General features: G+C 41.3%; 1 protein-coding gene across 1 annotated transcript; it reads left to right on the forward strand.

The window, feature by feature from the left end:
* Nucleotides 1-6,070: 6,070 nt before the first annotated feature.
* LOC117282991 (glutamate receptor 4-like) lies at nt 6,071-14,757 on the forward strand. Its single transcript, XM_033754946.1, has 6 exons — nt 6,071-6,186; nt 7,774-7,947; nt 8,904-9,130; nt 10,169-10,377; nt 12,769-13,040; nt 14,298-14,757. The coding sequence occupies exons 1-6, from the start codon at nt 6,071-6,073 to the stop codon at nt 14,551-14,553; spliced, it is 1,254 nt and encodes a 417-aa protein (XP_033610837.1). The 3' UTR covers nt 14,554-14,757.
* The last annotated feature ends 136 nt before the right edge of the window (nt 14,758-14,893 follow it).

The raw sequence follows: 14,893 nt of genomic DNA on the forward strand, positions 1-14,893 counted from the left end.
GCAACTATCTTTAAATCCAACAAAAATGAAAAATTGTGTCTGAAATCTCAGTATATATAATTTGCAGATTGATGCACTAACATTTTTTATTGCTGATATCGTACCTCTATTTTTTCCAACAAAGTTGTAGTTTCGCACTTAGATCGCTTAAGTAAATAATCTCTGTTAGCTAGCGAATAGAGTACGACTATATACAACTTTTCCTGTAGTTTCGGCGGCTAGTCCTACGAACACACTGACAGAGGGGCTACGAGTTCTCTTCTTTCTCCGTTGCTGTCAGTTTCTTCACATAGGACTTTGAGAAGTTGATACTCGGCAGGTTAACCCATAATTCCCTTTGCTGGTGTCGTTACATGGACGACATCTTCGTGATATGGCTCCACAGACCAGAGAAGTTGGAGGTTTATCTGACTAGCTGAATAATGTCCACCAGAACATTCGATTTCCCGTGAGCACTGAAGGACACGGTCGCTTTCCCATCTGTAACATTCATATCTACGGGAAACCTCATGACTTGCTGGGCCATGTGGTCCACGGGAAACCTGCACACACCAACTCCTATCTGTAAACCACCTTCCAGCGCCGCCCACCCAACTGGATGGTCGTGCTTTTCATTTTGGTGTGCATGGCCATAATCCGGGAGTAGCCCATACAGAAACCTAACGAGTGTGGTCAGGTCTACAATCTTTCAATGGTGACCAAGATCAAGGGGCATCATCGGCAGTCATTCCAGTCATTCGAATGGTTCAGCTGAGGCGGAGCACAGCACTGACCTGAGGCAAAGCTTTCCACATCCAGACACGCAGGCCGCAACACCAGATGGACTTGAAGAGGGATGATGGAAACTCCTCATCTACTCCCCGAAAGACTGTGGGAAGCATGAATGCCACCTGAAGATGACCCAGAAATAAGAACTAAACATGTAGTTGGTACGAATACAAAATTCTATTAAAACAAAGTAGTTTTATTGATGTCATTATAAGAATTATATTGTAGGAAGCCTCCTTTGGATTTCTCATCATCTGGTTCTCGAACCAGGCCGTCGGGCTCAGTGAACCCTGTCCCATTAATGACACGAACACTGCAACTTTTAGTGCCCCCATCCTCTTCATTTCCCCTGCTCCCCATTTAATTTAATTTATTATTTCTCTCCTCTACTTCGCTCCTCTTTCTCTGCCCTCTGCAATCGGCTCCTCTTAGCGTTTTGTCTCTTCTCCATTTCACTCTGTAGCATTTCTTTATTGTGGTCTCCATATTTCCATCCACCTTCTAATATGTAAGTACATTTCACGTACTCCAAAATTGAAATATTCTTATGCTTTCTGCCTTTTTGATTTCACAGTAGTCAAACGACGCGCAAATATTTATCTCGTTTTTTGCATGGCATTTTCATCTGAAGGCCTAAATTTCGCCTTTCAGAGAGGAAACAAGTTTAAAATACCCTGTTTCTCAAGAGATGAAAATGGTACTAACTAAACAGGTAATCATATAAGAAATCAAGGGGTAAAACACATTTACTGCTCAAGATACATCCCAAATACAATTCGTTCAGTGTCAGAAAATATATTTTGCCTAAGGTTGCAAGGCGACTCCTGTTCCGTGCTGAATTGAAGAGCGTTCACTATGCGGGGTTCACTGATGAGGTAGCACACTTGAAAGAGGTCCTTGCGATCCAGTTTTGGGCTTTATTTCCCTGGTCTATTCCGTCATATTAAGCCAGTCAGAATCATCAGTATTAAACTGGGTGTGGCATATGACAGCTTGTGATGTTGACAAGGGCCGCAAAGAGCAAGTCGATCAAGAGCTTGGCCTCTGAGGACTGTTTGGACGAAATCGTAGTGGATCCTTTTAAGTGTCTTCGGGGCTTGAAGCCATAAGCACTTGGTTAAGGTGCCCTTCTCCTAAACTACAGCCCACACTTGGCCTGTGATCTACAGCAAACCTCGTACCCAGTCTCTCGGTAATCAGAATGTATGTAGACTGAGTATGAAAATTCTTCTGTAGACCTATTATAGGGGGGGGGGGAGATAGTTAGGACAAGGCTTTGGGATCTCCAGCCGTAGTCATGTTGTGTATCGCCTTTATCTGTTCGTCTTAATTCCTTTTGCACTGAAGGTGGAGACAGCTGGTTCCTCTGGGACGTTGATAGTTAAACTACCAGAGTAGAAGGCGTCACGTCCCAGAAGAACTTACTCTTAACATTCTCCGATATAAGAACTTCAGGTCTGCAAGTTTCTCACTCCGATGGTTATAGGAAGCTCTGAATTTTGGAATATGGCGCCTTATAAGTTGGAATTAAATCGAGTTTTGGAGGCAATGTGTTCCTTCGAAACGTCGGTAGGTTTTCAGCAGGCTACGCATCGTTATATCATAGAAGACAAGTCTTCAGCTCCAAACGTTATATCCATTGAAGGCTTAAAATGTGAAGTCTCCCATACCACGAAACCACGCCAATAGACTCCAAGAGAGTTCCATCAAATTCGCCACCTGTCTTCCTAATGCTATCAACTCATATTCTTCTCAGTCTTCAAAGGGAACATTCCGTAAGAGGGTTTACCAAAGTTATACACGCATTTCTCCTCAACACACAAAGACATACATACATACATAGATTTTTAGCGTTGTAAACAATGAAATATGTCAGTGAATATAAGCTATTACCTTTACTCTTGATGAAACATGTTACAAATAGATTTGTATTTATAATGAGTGAACATCAAGTGAAACGAGAGATGTACACAGCAGAAAACGCATTTGTAAAATATTCACAATCCTGCAAAATTGAGTTAGCATTTCTGATCCTCTCTTCTCGGTATATTTTCTAAGTTAGAAGCAAAAGCAACAAAGTAATGAACGGGAGACGGATTAAAATGAGACGTGAGTTCTAGAAAGACTTCTATATCAGACTGATATTTAAATAATTCATTAAAGGGATTGCCTATACAAGGGGCAAAGAAAGTGTGTACGTGTGTTTACTGTCTAAATTATGGGCAGTCCTCTGCAAGTGCTCTTTACCCGTCATGCAGTTCCGTTCACGAACTCGCTTAAATGGCACTACGAAACACATCACTGGCAGAAGAATGTTAGTTCCACTTTCACTAATTCACCAATCCCTTGCTTTAAAGTTAATTGCAACGGGTGCTGCCTCAGTATAACAACGTATCTCATTGGCAGCCAAGCTTTAGTTCCGGTACAGACACTAAACATGTTACGCCAGCTTCCAAAAAGTCTAATATATCCCAGCTTTGGGCGATTAATTCAATTCTTCATTCGTCATTATCTAATAACTAAATATATTAATTTTATCATCACAAATCTCAAGGGGCATACATATGTGCCTCATAGTTACAAGTAACTAAGTCATATTATATTCACATTATATTACTTAGTATATTTGATATAGATTTCAATTCTTTTTTTAAATTGTATCTGCATAAATGTGGTTAACACTTCAGATACTGTTAACTTCTTACGTGGTCTGGATGCACGGTTCTCATATTCGAGACGACAGAATAGCAATAGCCAGATCATTTGTGTCTCGCAACAATGTACGAATATCATCTGTAGTGGTGGTCTCGTGTCACCAAAAAGGTAAGCCCGGACTTTGACATTTAGGTACAAGTCAACTGAGAAACAGAGGTATAAAAGTACAGTAAAAATTCGAGTTCTGAATTTCTGCAAATATCCGTAAAATGCGAATTTATGTCGCAATGCTAAACATTTATACACCCACAAAGCAACTGCCTCTACAAGAGCTGTCAACCCGCATAAAGGGAACAAGTAATCCCTTAGAGTACATAAACTTACATAGGAATGTAGAACCTAAATAACATTGAACTTCATAATGTTACATCTCCATTGCTATTGTCAGAACAGATGCTGGAATAAGCGAAACATCTACATGAATAGGGTACAGTAAAAATGGGAACAAAAGTTTTGGTCGGGAAATCTAATTGAAGGGTGTATTTTGTTTCCGAGATATAGATAGGAGGATAATATTAAAAAAAAATATACGGAAAAAGATAATTGGAACTGGATTTATTGACACCGGATAAGGTTCAAATTCAGTTGTTTTTTTTTGTAGCGGCGATGATTAAACTTCTAGTTCTGCAGTCGATTAAGTTTTGCGTTAGTATTTTCTGTGTTTCAATTTTTATATTTTTTTATCCTTGTGTAGATGCAGCTTTATTCTACAAGGATCTATCTGACGAAGGAGTCCCTGTATCAGTAATCTTGCCGACTAAAAAAGACCTTAAGCCCTTATTGCTGAAGACTGAATATTACCACTTGGCAATAATAGTGGATGTTGCGTGTGAAGAGAGCATTCAGTTTATATCAGAGGTAAGGCAACGTCACGTCCATTTCTGCCGCCTACATCACCAGATTTCCATGATAACTCTTCTCATGTTCCCTTCATGTTCCCTTTACGTTTGCTCCTTTACTGTTTCTAGGCCTCCGAGAAGAATTACTTCAGCAGTCTGTATCACTGGTTATTATTGCCAGTGTCTGCAGATACAGTCATGTCAAATTATGATGGATATGGGCCTGCTTTTTCTGATGATCCGCTGATCACCGCTTTGGAGCAACTGAACCTGCCCCTAGACAGCCACGTGACAGTTGCCCGTCCAGGATCTAACCCTGTCCTGCTGCAAGACATCTACAGACTTGTGAAGGGTCAGCCCTTGACCGTCACATTGCCTCGCGACTGGAGTCCAGCAGAAACGTTTCCAGTTGGTCCAAGGAGGGACAATTATAGGGGAATAGTTTTTCCCTCAGCAACTGTAGCAAGTATCACCATCATCATCATTTTCGAAAAAACAAACAGTTCAGGGTGGGGCTAATTCATTTTGGTCTCATTTGTGAGTTTCTTATACACTCTGCTTCGGATATTTGATCCAATTTGGCAGTAATATTTCATCATTAATTTGGAAGGACTGCCTCTCTGCTATCTGCCAAAATGAAAAATTACTTTACTTCTACAGTTGAAAATCTGATTATTTCAGGCAAGGACGCTAAATATGTTTCTCCTCTTTTTATCCCACTTTCGTTATTTTGAAAATATAAATATAGGTTTATGCTATCACCGTCCTGGCTGTGTCTGTGTATTCTCCCATCAGCTTTTGAATGTCTGAACCAACCTTTATGAAATCTGCTTTGTATATAATGGCACCTGAGCCCATCTCAGCTGCGTACTTCATAAATCCCTCCCATCAGTTTGTGTGTATGTGTATCCGCCTATCGTTGCTAGGCAAAGACTTGGTAAACATGTTTCAGTTGCAACGAATACACGCAACAACAGAAGAAATATTGGAGACGTCGTTTTCTGTTGTCCGTGTCAGACTGAAGGAGAGCCTGTCGGTCTGTCTGTGTATCCTCCCATGGTTACTAGGCAACGGATCAGGAAACACGTTTCTGCCACAACGAAGAATTGATGGAAGCGCCGTCTTCTAAGCGGTGCTTGCCGTATAAAAAGAAAATAGTCGTTAGTTCTTAACAGAATTTCTTGTTTTTCATATGTGTTCGGCGTATCCAGACTTTTCAATTGCACAGTCGGAATATTTATCAATACACTCATTACCAAAGCAGTTTATAATTTTTCTTATTTAGTTACAAAGTATTTCTTTCTGCAATACATTCTATTCTCATTTCATCGGTCATTGACATTCTATCACTTCTTTATTTGTAAGATTTGAGGCTTTCACGGCGGTGACTATGAAGAAAGCAGTCTTCTGGGATTTGACACCGTGTATATGTGGTGTTAACCGACGTTTCGGAGGAACGTATCGCCTCCATCTTCAGGGTAGAAGAAAAAATATAAGAAATCTGCAAGCGAAGAGACCGTGAGAATCGGTAAAAGCGATACGTTCCTCCGAAACGTCGGTTAACACCACATATACACGGTGCCAAATCCCAGAAGACTGCTTTCTTCACTTCTTAATTTGTCGTTGTGCGCAATCACTGCACATACGCATTTGTTTTTCTCAGATGCAGATTATATTTACATATTTAGTTGATTTAATTAAAATGTTTAGCTTTCAGGAGAATAAAATGCGTGAAATTCTCTATCTAGATGTCTCAGGCTGAGAGGGAGAACTTCTTGGATTGGCGCTACAAGCACATCAATTCTCAGCCAAAACTTCACTACGTTCTTGCGGAACATGTCTCCAGGATGCTAAACTTCAGGTTGTAAGATTGCAGACTTTAATTTTTCTTTAACAAAAATTAATATTTTAGGTAATTTCTTTAAACGTTGCTTACTAACATAATAGGCCATAAGGGACGAATAAAATCCAAAATACTCGTGACCTGTATAATTCAACATTAAAATACCTATGTTATAATTGTTTTATTTATGTATATAAATGGGTTTCAACAGATCGAAGGGTTATACTTTACAGCTATATGGACTGTAAGTATAAAATTGTAATTGCTAACTTTGAACGAATGAAGTATTTGTACGTAATATGATGATTTCCTCTAAAACTCGCAGATTGAAGCCCTCAGTATTAGGTTACTTCAGTTATTGTGCAGTGAATAGTTGGAGAAAAGAAGGGCATAAAACTTAAAGCTCATTATCTGAAATGCGCATAAGTTTTTGTGTCTCTATTGGCCAACAGACCAAGAAATGAATTTCAGAATATTTTGTTGTCCTTTCTATAACACGTGCTTTGTGTGTCTTTGTTCTCCGATACGTTATGGGCAATGTTGCTTCAAGAATATGAATACGGTTCGCGTAGACAGATGAGATAGTCCTCGATTGACTTGGTCTCCTAGCTGGTAAGAGATCTGTAGACAAGCCAAGACAAGATAAAACAAATTCCATACAGAGCGCTTTCCGCATTAAAATATACACGCAGCGTCTGAAAGTGATTAGATAAACATTCTTAAAAAGGTAAGGTAAAAAGTTAAAACTACCACTTCAGCAGGCCGTGAAGGCCCATAGAATTATGAGACGTCGAGGATCCCACATTTTCTCTAGACAATCGGCTCACAGATGGCGTCAAATTTGTCAGTCTTATGCACCGGCCGCCCTTTACCCCCAGGAAGATTCCTGGTAATCATTCCTGTTAGAGGCTGAGTCGACCCCAGGGTCATAACGCGGCTGGAAAGATTAGGTCAATTGCAAAAAAAAATCCACCTCATCGGGAACTGAACCCGCGACTTTCCGGCTTGTAGTATAATACATCAAGCAGCTACGCTACCTCGTGCCCCCTAAAAATAAGAGAAAAATTTGTCGTGGAAATCTATCAAGATAGTTCCCATGGAACTTGATACATTCTGTACCCTTCTCTTTTAATCGTTTAAACGTCTCCGAATTTATCTCATGGAGAAGGTCGGTCACATTTTGGGGATGTTTTGGATGATACGAAATCATGTCCGTTTCATCCTCATTCTTAGCTTTAGAAAGATAAAAGAAATCAGCCTGAGCCAAATGTGGCAAATGTGGAGAGGGGTGTTGACCTTAGTAAACCTTTCTTATGAAAGATATCTTCGAAAAATTAGCGCGTTATGCTTAATTGTATTGCCGTGGCATTTATGCGTCTTCCCCTTTGAAAAAATTCCTTGTGAATAACTCCTCTTCAATGAAATTTCGTTAATTTTCAGAAGCACTGTGCGTGTAACTGGTTGGCAACTAGACACAGGGCACAAAGAAACTCATGTAGCATTTTATTACGGAAATTTATAACTGTCACTGGCTAAAATCTTCGTGGTCGGTATTATTTATCATCCTAATTATTTCGCTCTTCTCTGGGATCATCTGAAATTCGACAGGTTGAATGTAACTCCAGTGGAAACGTGGGGCTACCCGGTGGACAACACCAGTAGTTATGGTGGCGTGATCGGCATGTTGCAGCGTGGGGAGATCGAAATGGCCTCTTTCGGCCTCTTCTTCAAGGCGGCACGTATGAACTTCCTCGATTATGCTGGAGAGACAGTACGCTATGAGTGAGTACAGCGGCAGGAAGTTCTAGTATTAAAACCGGTTTATAATTTTTTCCTTTGGCGCTACAACCCAAACTTGGGCCTTGGCCTACCTCCATGAATCTCTCCGTTTCACTTCCGTTTACTAGATCTTAGACATTCGGTAGGACTCCTTGGTCGGGTGATCAGCTCGTCGCAAGGCCTCTACCTGTACACAAACAGAAAATCGCAGGCGGGCACAAAAACACACACAAACAACAAACATCCATGACCTGAATGGGATTCGAACCCACGATCCCGGCTTCCGAGCGGGCGAAGACAGTGTATGACTTAGACCGCCCGGCTACAGTGACTGACTTATGAAACAATTAGTGCAGGGCAATTTGTAAGAGAAGGCTTCCACTGCAGGAACGGACATCGTTTTTGCAACATTCGACAAGGTGTTACTTACTTTCATTTACAGAGTTTTGTCCCAGTTTACATCGGAAAATCGTATTGAAAAGTAATGACTTTTCGGATATCAATTAAATATGGTAAAGTTAAAAAAAAAAGTCGTGTTTTGTTATGTACCGCGCCATGAAAAAGCATAAAGGAACGGAGTTATATCTCCACCCATTCTTAACTTCAGTTTTAGATGGAGGTGAGAGGTCATTTTCGCGTTTTAGCCGTAAGCGCCGACTGCCTTTTACCCCCCTAAGAAGATTCCTTAGTACTCATTTCTGTTAAACGCTGAGTCGACCCCAGGGTCATAGTGCGGCTGGAAGTATTAGATAAATTGATAAAATTCACCTCATCGGAACTCGAACCCACGACCTTCAGGCCTCAACCAACCACGCTACCGCATGCCCCATTACTCACAAACAAATAACGAATTTGTTTGTAGATGACGCTATGTGCGTACATCTTAAAGAGGTGCAAGTAAGCGGTCTTCATTTTCTAAAGTTTGTATGTTTTCGGGACATTTCTTTTGTTTGTTACAGTGCTGCATTTTTATTCTTGAAGCCGTCTCTCTCCGACGTCTCCAACATATACACACTCCCCTTCAGTCGAGCTGTGTGGGTCACATACCTCGTAACGATGGTTGTCTTTTCTTACGCACTACACATCACCCAGAGAACAGAAAGTGGAATTGACGACTCAAAAGGAACAAGATCATTATCATTGAGTGATTCTTTACTAACAGCTATTGGAATCGCCTGCCAAGAAGGTTTGTCCTACATTCAAGTTCCATTGTTCCTTCATACAAATTTCATGCATTCAGCCCGAGAAAATTTGTGGATTGAACAGATACAGGTCACGTTGTCGCTCATATGTATTTATGTATGTAGCGCAAGAATTTTGTCAGACCTGTATATTACCTATGAGAATGACAGAAATAGACGTTTGTCTCTTGGGTAATTACGGACAGGAACTGTGATTAAATAAGTTGTCGATCGTTCATCATCAAACAAGGAGGTCGCATCTATTCCACCATCATAGACCATGCGAGCCCCAGGTCAATTTTATCTTAGTGAAAGTGTTAATATGTCAGAAGTTGCAATCTTTTGACAGGTTGCGTAAATGCTATACAACATCTCTTTATGAAGCATTCAATTAGGCCGCGCCATAGTTCAAGCGGTTAGTCGCTGGCTTCCCACCGCGGCGGCCCGTGTTCGATCCCGGGTCTGGTCAAGTAGGATTTGTGGTGGACAAAGTAGCGCTGGGGCAGGTTTCCTCCGAGTACTTCGGTTTCACCTGGATATCTTCATTCCACCAATTGCTCCACAATCACCCTCGCCTATCATCTGGGGCTGGTACAGTAGGCCAGAAGTGGCCGCAGTACAAGGAACTTAGTCCCACCCCACTAGCGATAAAAAAATGCATTAATTTCACTGTAACAGAATTACTTCCTCCTGGCATTTTTAAAACAAGAACATTCCGTATTTCTTATAATTTCCCATCAAGTTTTGATAACACAAAATTTAACGTTTCCAGTGCAGCGTTGGTTACTAGTACTGCTTGCTTAGAATATTAATAACACCACATTTAATATGCTGATTACGTGTAAGTGTTTGTTTTGGTTCGCAGAAGAGCCATGAACTATTTTCTTGAAACCTGCAGCCGATTTATCTCCGCAATGTGAAGGCCAGAAGTCTCCATAATCTCCACTGTGGGGACTTCGAGTCTCGAATACATGGAGTACGACTTTCAACTCTTGTTTAGATGAATTTCACTCTTTAAACTGTCCGTTTTCTTTCTTTTGCAGGATCTTCTCGTGATCCTCGGAGTCTGTCTTCTAGGATTATATTCCTGTCTCTGCTGATGTTGTCTCTGTTCCTCACTACATCCTACTCGGCCATCATAGTGTCCTTATTGCAGACAACCAGCACAGCAATTAACAGTTTAAAGGACCTCATGAACAGTCCGTACACACTTTCTATGAACGAATTTGCCACCAACATGAATTATGTTAACGTGAGTTCTGTTACTTCGTTAACTAGCTAAGTAATTTTAACTAACAAATTACTTAATTAACCTCATGGACAGTCTGATTAAACTCGTCATGAAAGACAACGTGAGCGTCTCCAGGAACTTACACATGTGGGGCCGCTTGATAGCTCAAGCGGTTAGTCGCTGGCTTCCCATCGCGGCGGCCCAGGTTCGATTCCGGGTCTGGTCAAGTGGGATTTGTGGTGAACAAAGTGACGCTGGGGCAGGTTTTCTCCGAGTATTTCGGTTTTCCCTGTCAATCTTCATTCCACCAATTGCTACACAATCAGAATCACCTATCATCTGGGACTGGTACAATAGGCCAGAAGCGGCCGTAGTACAAAGGAATTAGTCCCACCCCACAAGCAATAAAAAATACTTAAACGTGTTTTCTTCAACACCACTACCATCATCATCATCATCTTGTCAAGTAAGAAATCTGTTGCGGTATGATGCCGCATCTTCAGTGCCTTCAGTAAATATGACAAGCAACAACAGGATGTCACGGCTGTGGGGAGAACAATCCAGGAAATGAAAGTTCTTCAGCTTCTGCTCTGTTCTTGCCTCTGTATTTTCGTTTCGTGAATGTTTACTTTCGGTGTTTAATTTAAATATTGCAAAGCTGATTATTTCCGGCAAAAACGCTGAATATGTTTCTCTTCCTCTTGGTCTACTTCCTTATTTAAAAAAATAAAGTCGGCTTCTAAGATCTCCACGCTGTCTGTGTATCTATGTATTCGCCCTATCGACTTTTGAATGTCTTGACCAGTCTTTATGAAACTTGGTACGTACATCACAGCAGCCTGAGCCCATCTCAACCGCGTACTTCATAAATCCCTCCCAACGATTCTTGTGTCTGTATGCATATCCTCCTATCGTTGCTAGCCAAGGATCGGTAAAATATATCCTTCCTTTCATTGCTAGGCAAAAGCTCGGTAAACATGTTCCCACAGCAATTAATACACGTAAAAATAAAATAATTGCTGAGCGCGTGTGTCTGTGTGTCTCTCTGTGTACCCCCTTATCGTTGCTAGGTAACACCTCAGTAAAGAAGTTCCCGCAGCAACGAAGAATTTTGGAGGCGTCGTTTTCTGAACAGTTCACATCGTATCGAAAGAAAATAGGAGATTAGTTTCTCGCAGAACTTGTTCAAAAACTTCAGATCAGAGCTTAAATCATGTAAGCTATAAGGAAACTAGTAAACACAAGAAGTCGGCATTCTTCATAGTCACTGCAGTGAAAAACTCAAATCTTACATAGTAAAATATCGATTCAAATTTCAACTGAAAATATTTTATAATTTTATAAACTGAATTATTGTTTACACGTGGAATACGGTTAAAATATTGCATTAAATTTCACAGCGCCGGGACAAAGGCGATATCGCAGTTTGTATGTACCCATACTCATAGCCGTTGTTCAGTACGTATTCGTTGCCGCGTCTAAGATTTTGCCGAACCGTTGCCAAGCAACATACACAAACAGACAAACCGACTAATGAGAAGAATTTTTTAATTACGTCATTTAGATGCGGAAGGGCTGTCGAGACCGGCTCTGGAATCCACCCAACCTCCTATGCAATGGGTACTGGGGGCTCTTTTCAGGGATTACAGCGGCTGGGACGCGAAGCTGACTACTCACCTCCAGCTAGTGCCAAGGTCAAGAAAATACGTATCTATGCATTCACTCCCTCGTACGTCTTTATTGTGTAGTGCTTAATTAATTAAGCGCAGGGACAACTTTACTGTATACCATTCACACGGGTTCATAAAGTTTCATAAGGTTTGGTTCAGGCATTAAAAGTTAACAGAGGGGAAATGAGGCACACAGACACTCATGAGATCTCATTGGTATCCTAAAAGTGTAATATTATTTAGATATATTAGCATACAAAGTTTCAGGATTTGAGATAAATATATTTAGAGGCCTCCCCCTCGACTAGACCAGTGCACCCGTCATGTAGACAATTTTGATCAATTCTAGAAAATTACTCGTAAGAAATACGAGTTCAAGATGGTGTCCAGCAATATAACGTTCGTAACAGGTTCTATGAAAGTACGTCAGTTGGTTCAAAAGCTGAAAGTTGCAGGTGTTCTCATAAGCCCACTTTCCTTACATATAATGGAAGGAAGTATAAAATTAAATCGAAACAAATGGATTTAAGTTTGGTGACTGGCTCAAGGTAAGGTCTAGTGGCGGTCTTTGGTGAAAACATGAATGAAATTTCAGTTGTAAGATTTGAGGCTTTCACGGCGGTGATTATGAAGAAAACTGCTTTCTTCGAAATTTCAGTTGCCTGAAAATGAGGATGTTACTTGACCGGCTGTTAAGTAACTGAGAAGCAAAATTGTTCTGATAAGATCTTTTCCTTCTCAGGAAACAACAGACACTGAAATCAAGGATCTGTACTTTAAGCATCTCTTCACCCAGCCATACCATGAAGCTTTCACCAAGCCAGCGGTTGGGGTTGCGAAGATAAGCAAGGGACTGTACGCATACCATGGCGACGCTGATGCTTTCAAAATCATCAGCGAGACTTACGACGAGTATGAGAAATGCAGACTGAAGAGCATTAAGATGTTTTCATCCCTCCAGTTAGCTTTCGCTGTGAAGAAGGGTACACCATATAAAGAACACATCAGACAACGGTAAATCTAGCATCTGAAACAAATCATTACAATGCTTGACGCATAATTATGTTCTTTTGGTTTCCGAGTTCAATTCCAGCTGTGAAATAGGGTGCCCTCAACGTTACTTTTGTGCTTTTATAAGTTCTTTCGCCAAGAAGCGAAGATACCATAGGCCTATTTTTTATTGCTAGTGGGGTGGGACTATGTCCCTTGTACTGCGGCCACTTTTGGCCTCTTGTATCAGCCCCAGATGATAGGCGAGGATGATTGTGGAGCAATTGGTGGAATGAATATTGGCAGGGGAAACCGAAGTACTCGGAGAAAACCTGCCCCAGCGCCACTTTGTCCAACACAAATCCCTCTTGACCAGACCCGGGATCGATCCCGGGCTGCCGCGGTGGGAAGCCAGCGAATAACCGCTTGAGCTATGGCACGGCCCTACCATAGGCCTAACTACCTTCATATAGGACACACACTACTCATTCCAAATGAATGGCCATTTGTTATTCATGTTCTCTTCGTGTCGCAGTCTAAAATGAATAAAATTTAAAACTGAAATAGCTTGTATAGGAATTCGAAACCGGGAATGACTGAGCTGGCGAAGGCCAGCAGTAATTTAACCGTGGTATCCTGAATCAAGAATCACTGTGCTGGCGAAAGCCAGCAGCAAGTTAGCATTCGGTCAGACCTCGAGGGCCGGCAACAATTTACCTGACTGACAGAAAGCCAGTCAGTGGGCACACCCTCGTTACAGGGGGAATGAGCAGCAGTGCTGAGACCCCACCTCTCCTCGAAGAGGAGACCTTATTTAAAGACACGAGTAAAGTCTTATAAAGAACAACATGATAATGGATTAAGACGGGACCCGAAACTAAAATCAATTGTGCTGACGAGGACCTGACCTGACCTAACCTAAAGCCAGTCAGTCGACAGACAGTCGGAGATCGGAGGTCGGAGTTTTGTTGATGGCAACCCGCTAAATCAGTGACAGGTTTACTGTTATTTGTGGTCACGAATTGTCACGATTTAGTGATTAGACATGGGATTTGGATTGGTATTTGGGTTTATTTAAAACTTATAACACGTAACTACTAATAACTATAACAGCCTCACTGATTTATGCTCTGCAGACCACTACAAATACAGCAGACGTAAAGTTTTCTGTTTGCTCATGAGTCGTTCCTAGACTCAAGACTGCTAACCGTCTGCTCCGCGGACCATGCTTTGAAAACCACAGTTTAATTTGTTTACACGTAATATTTCTTCGTATTTCAGGGCTCGTTGGTTAAAGGAGTCCGGGATATCGGATCGAGAATACAAGTACTGGATTGTACAGAAACCAAAATGCCATGGTAACACAGAAGGATTTACAAGCGTACGCCTACAGGATGTATTCCCAGCGCTCTTGGTTTTCATATATGGGCTGGTTCTAGCTGGATTCGTCCTCATTCTAGAGATATTGTTTCATAATTTTCACTGTTTTAAGTGTAGGCACTATCGAGCATTTCCCTCTTTTCCATACAGTAACTGAACAGGACGTTGTCGTTCATAGCGTTTTATTGTGAACAGCGTATTTTTCATGGCGCTTTGCTGTGAACAGCGCATAACCACTTTCCCCTGTCTCATTGATCCATGTACTAACCCAGACGCAATCACCCACATGCATATATCATGGCAACCATTACGTTTAAACTTCAGATTCTGTGCTTCTGAAACCTACTTAGTCCTAACGTCTTCTGTTGGTTATAATTTGATGATCCTTTCATTTATATATTTTCTGATGATGTTTTAGGCGGCCCATACACGTACGAGTCTGGCTCACGAGTCCGGCTCGGCGAGGAGCCGGGCTCCGATTAATTTCACCACACACG

This window comes from Cryptotermes secundus, unplaced genomic scaffold (assembly GCF_002891405.2).
Source record: "Cryptotermes secundus unplaced genomic scaffold, Csec_1.0 scaffold120, whole genome shotgun sequence".
NCBI classification, from domain to species: Eukaryota; Metazoa; Arthropoda; class Insecta; order Blattodea; family Kalotermitidae; genus Cryptotermes; species Cryptotermes secundus.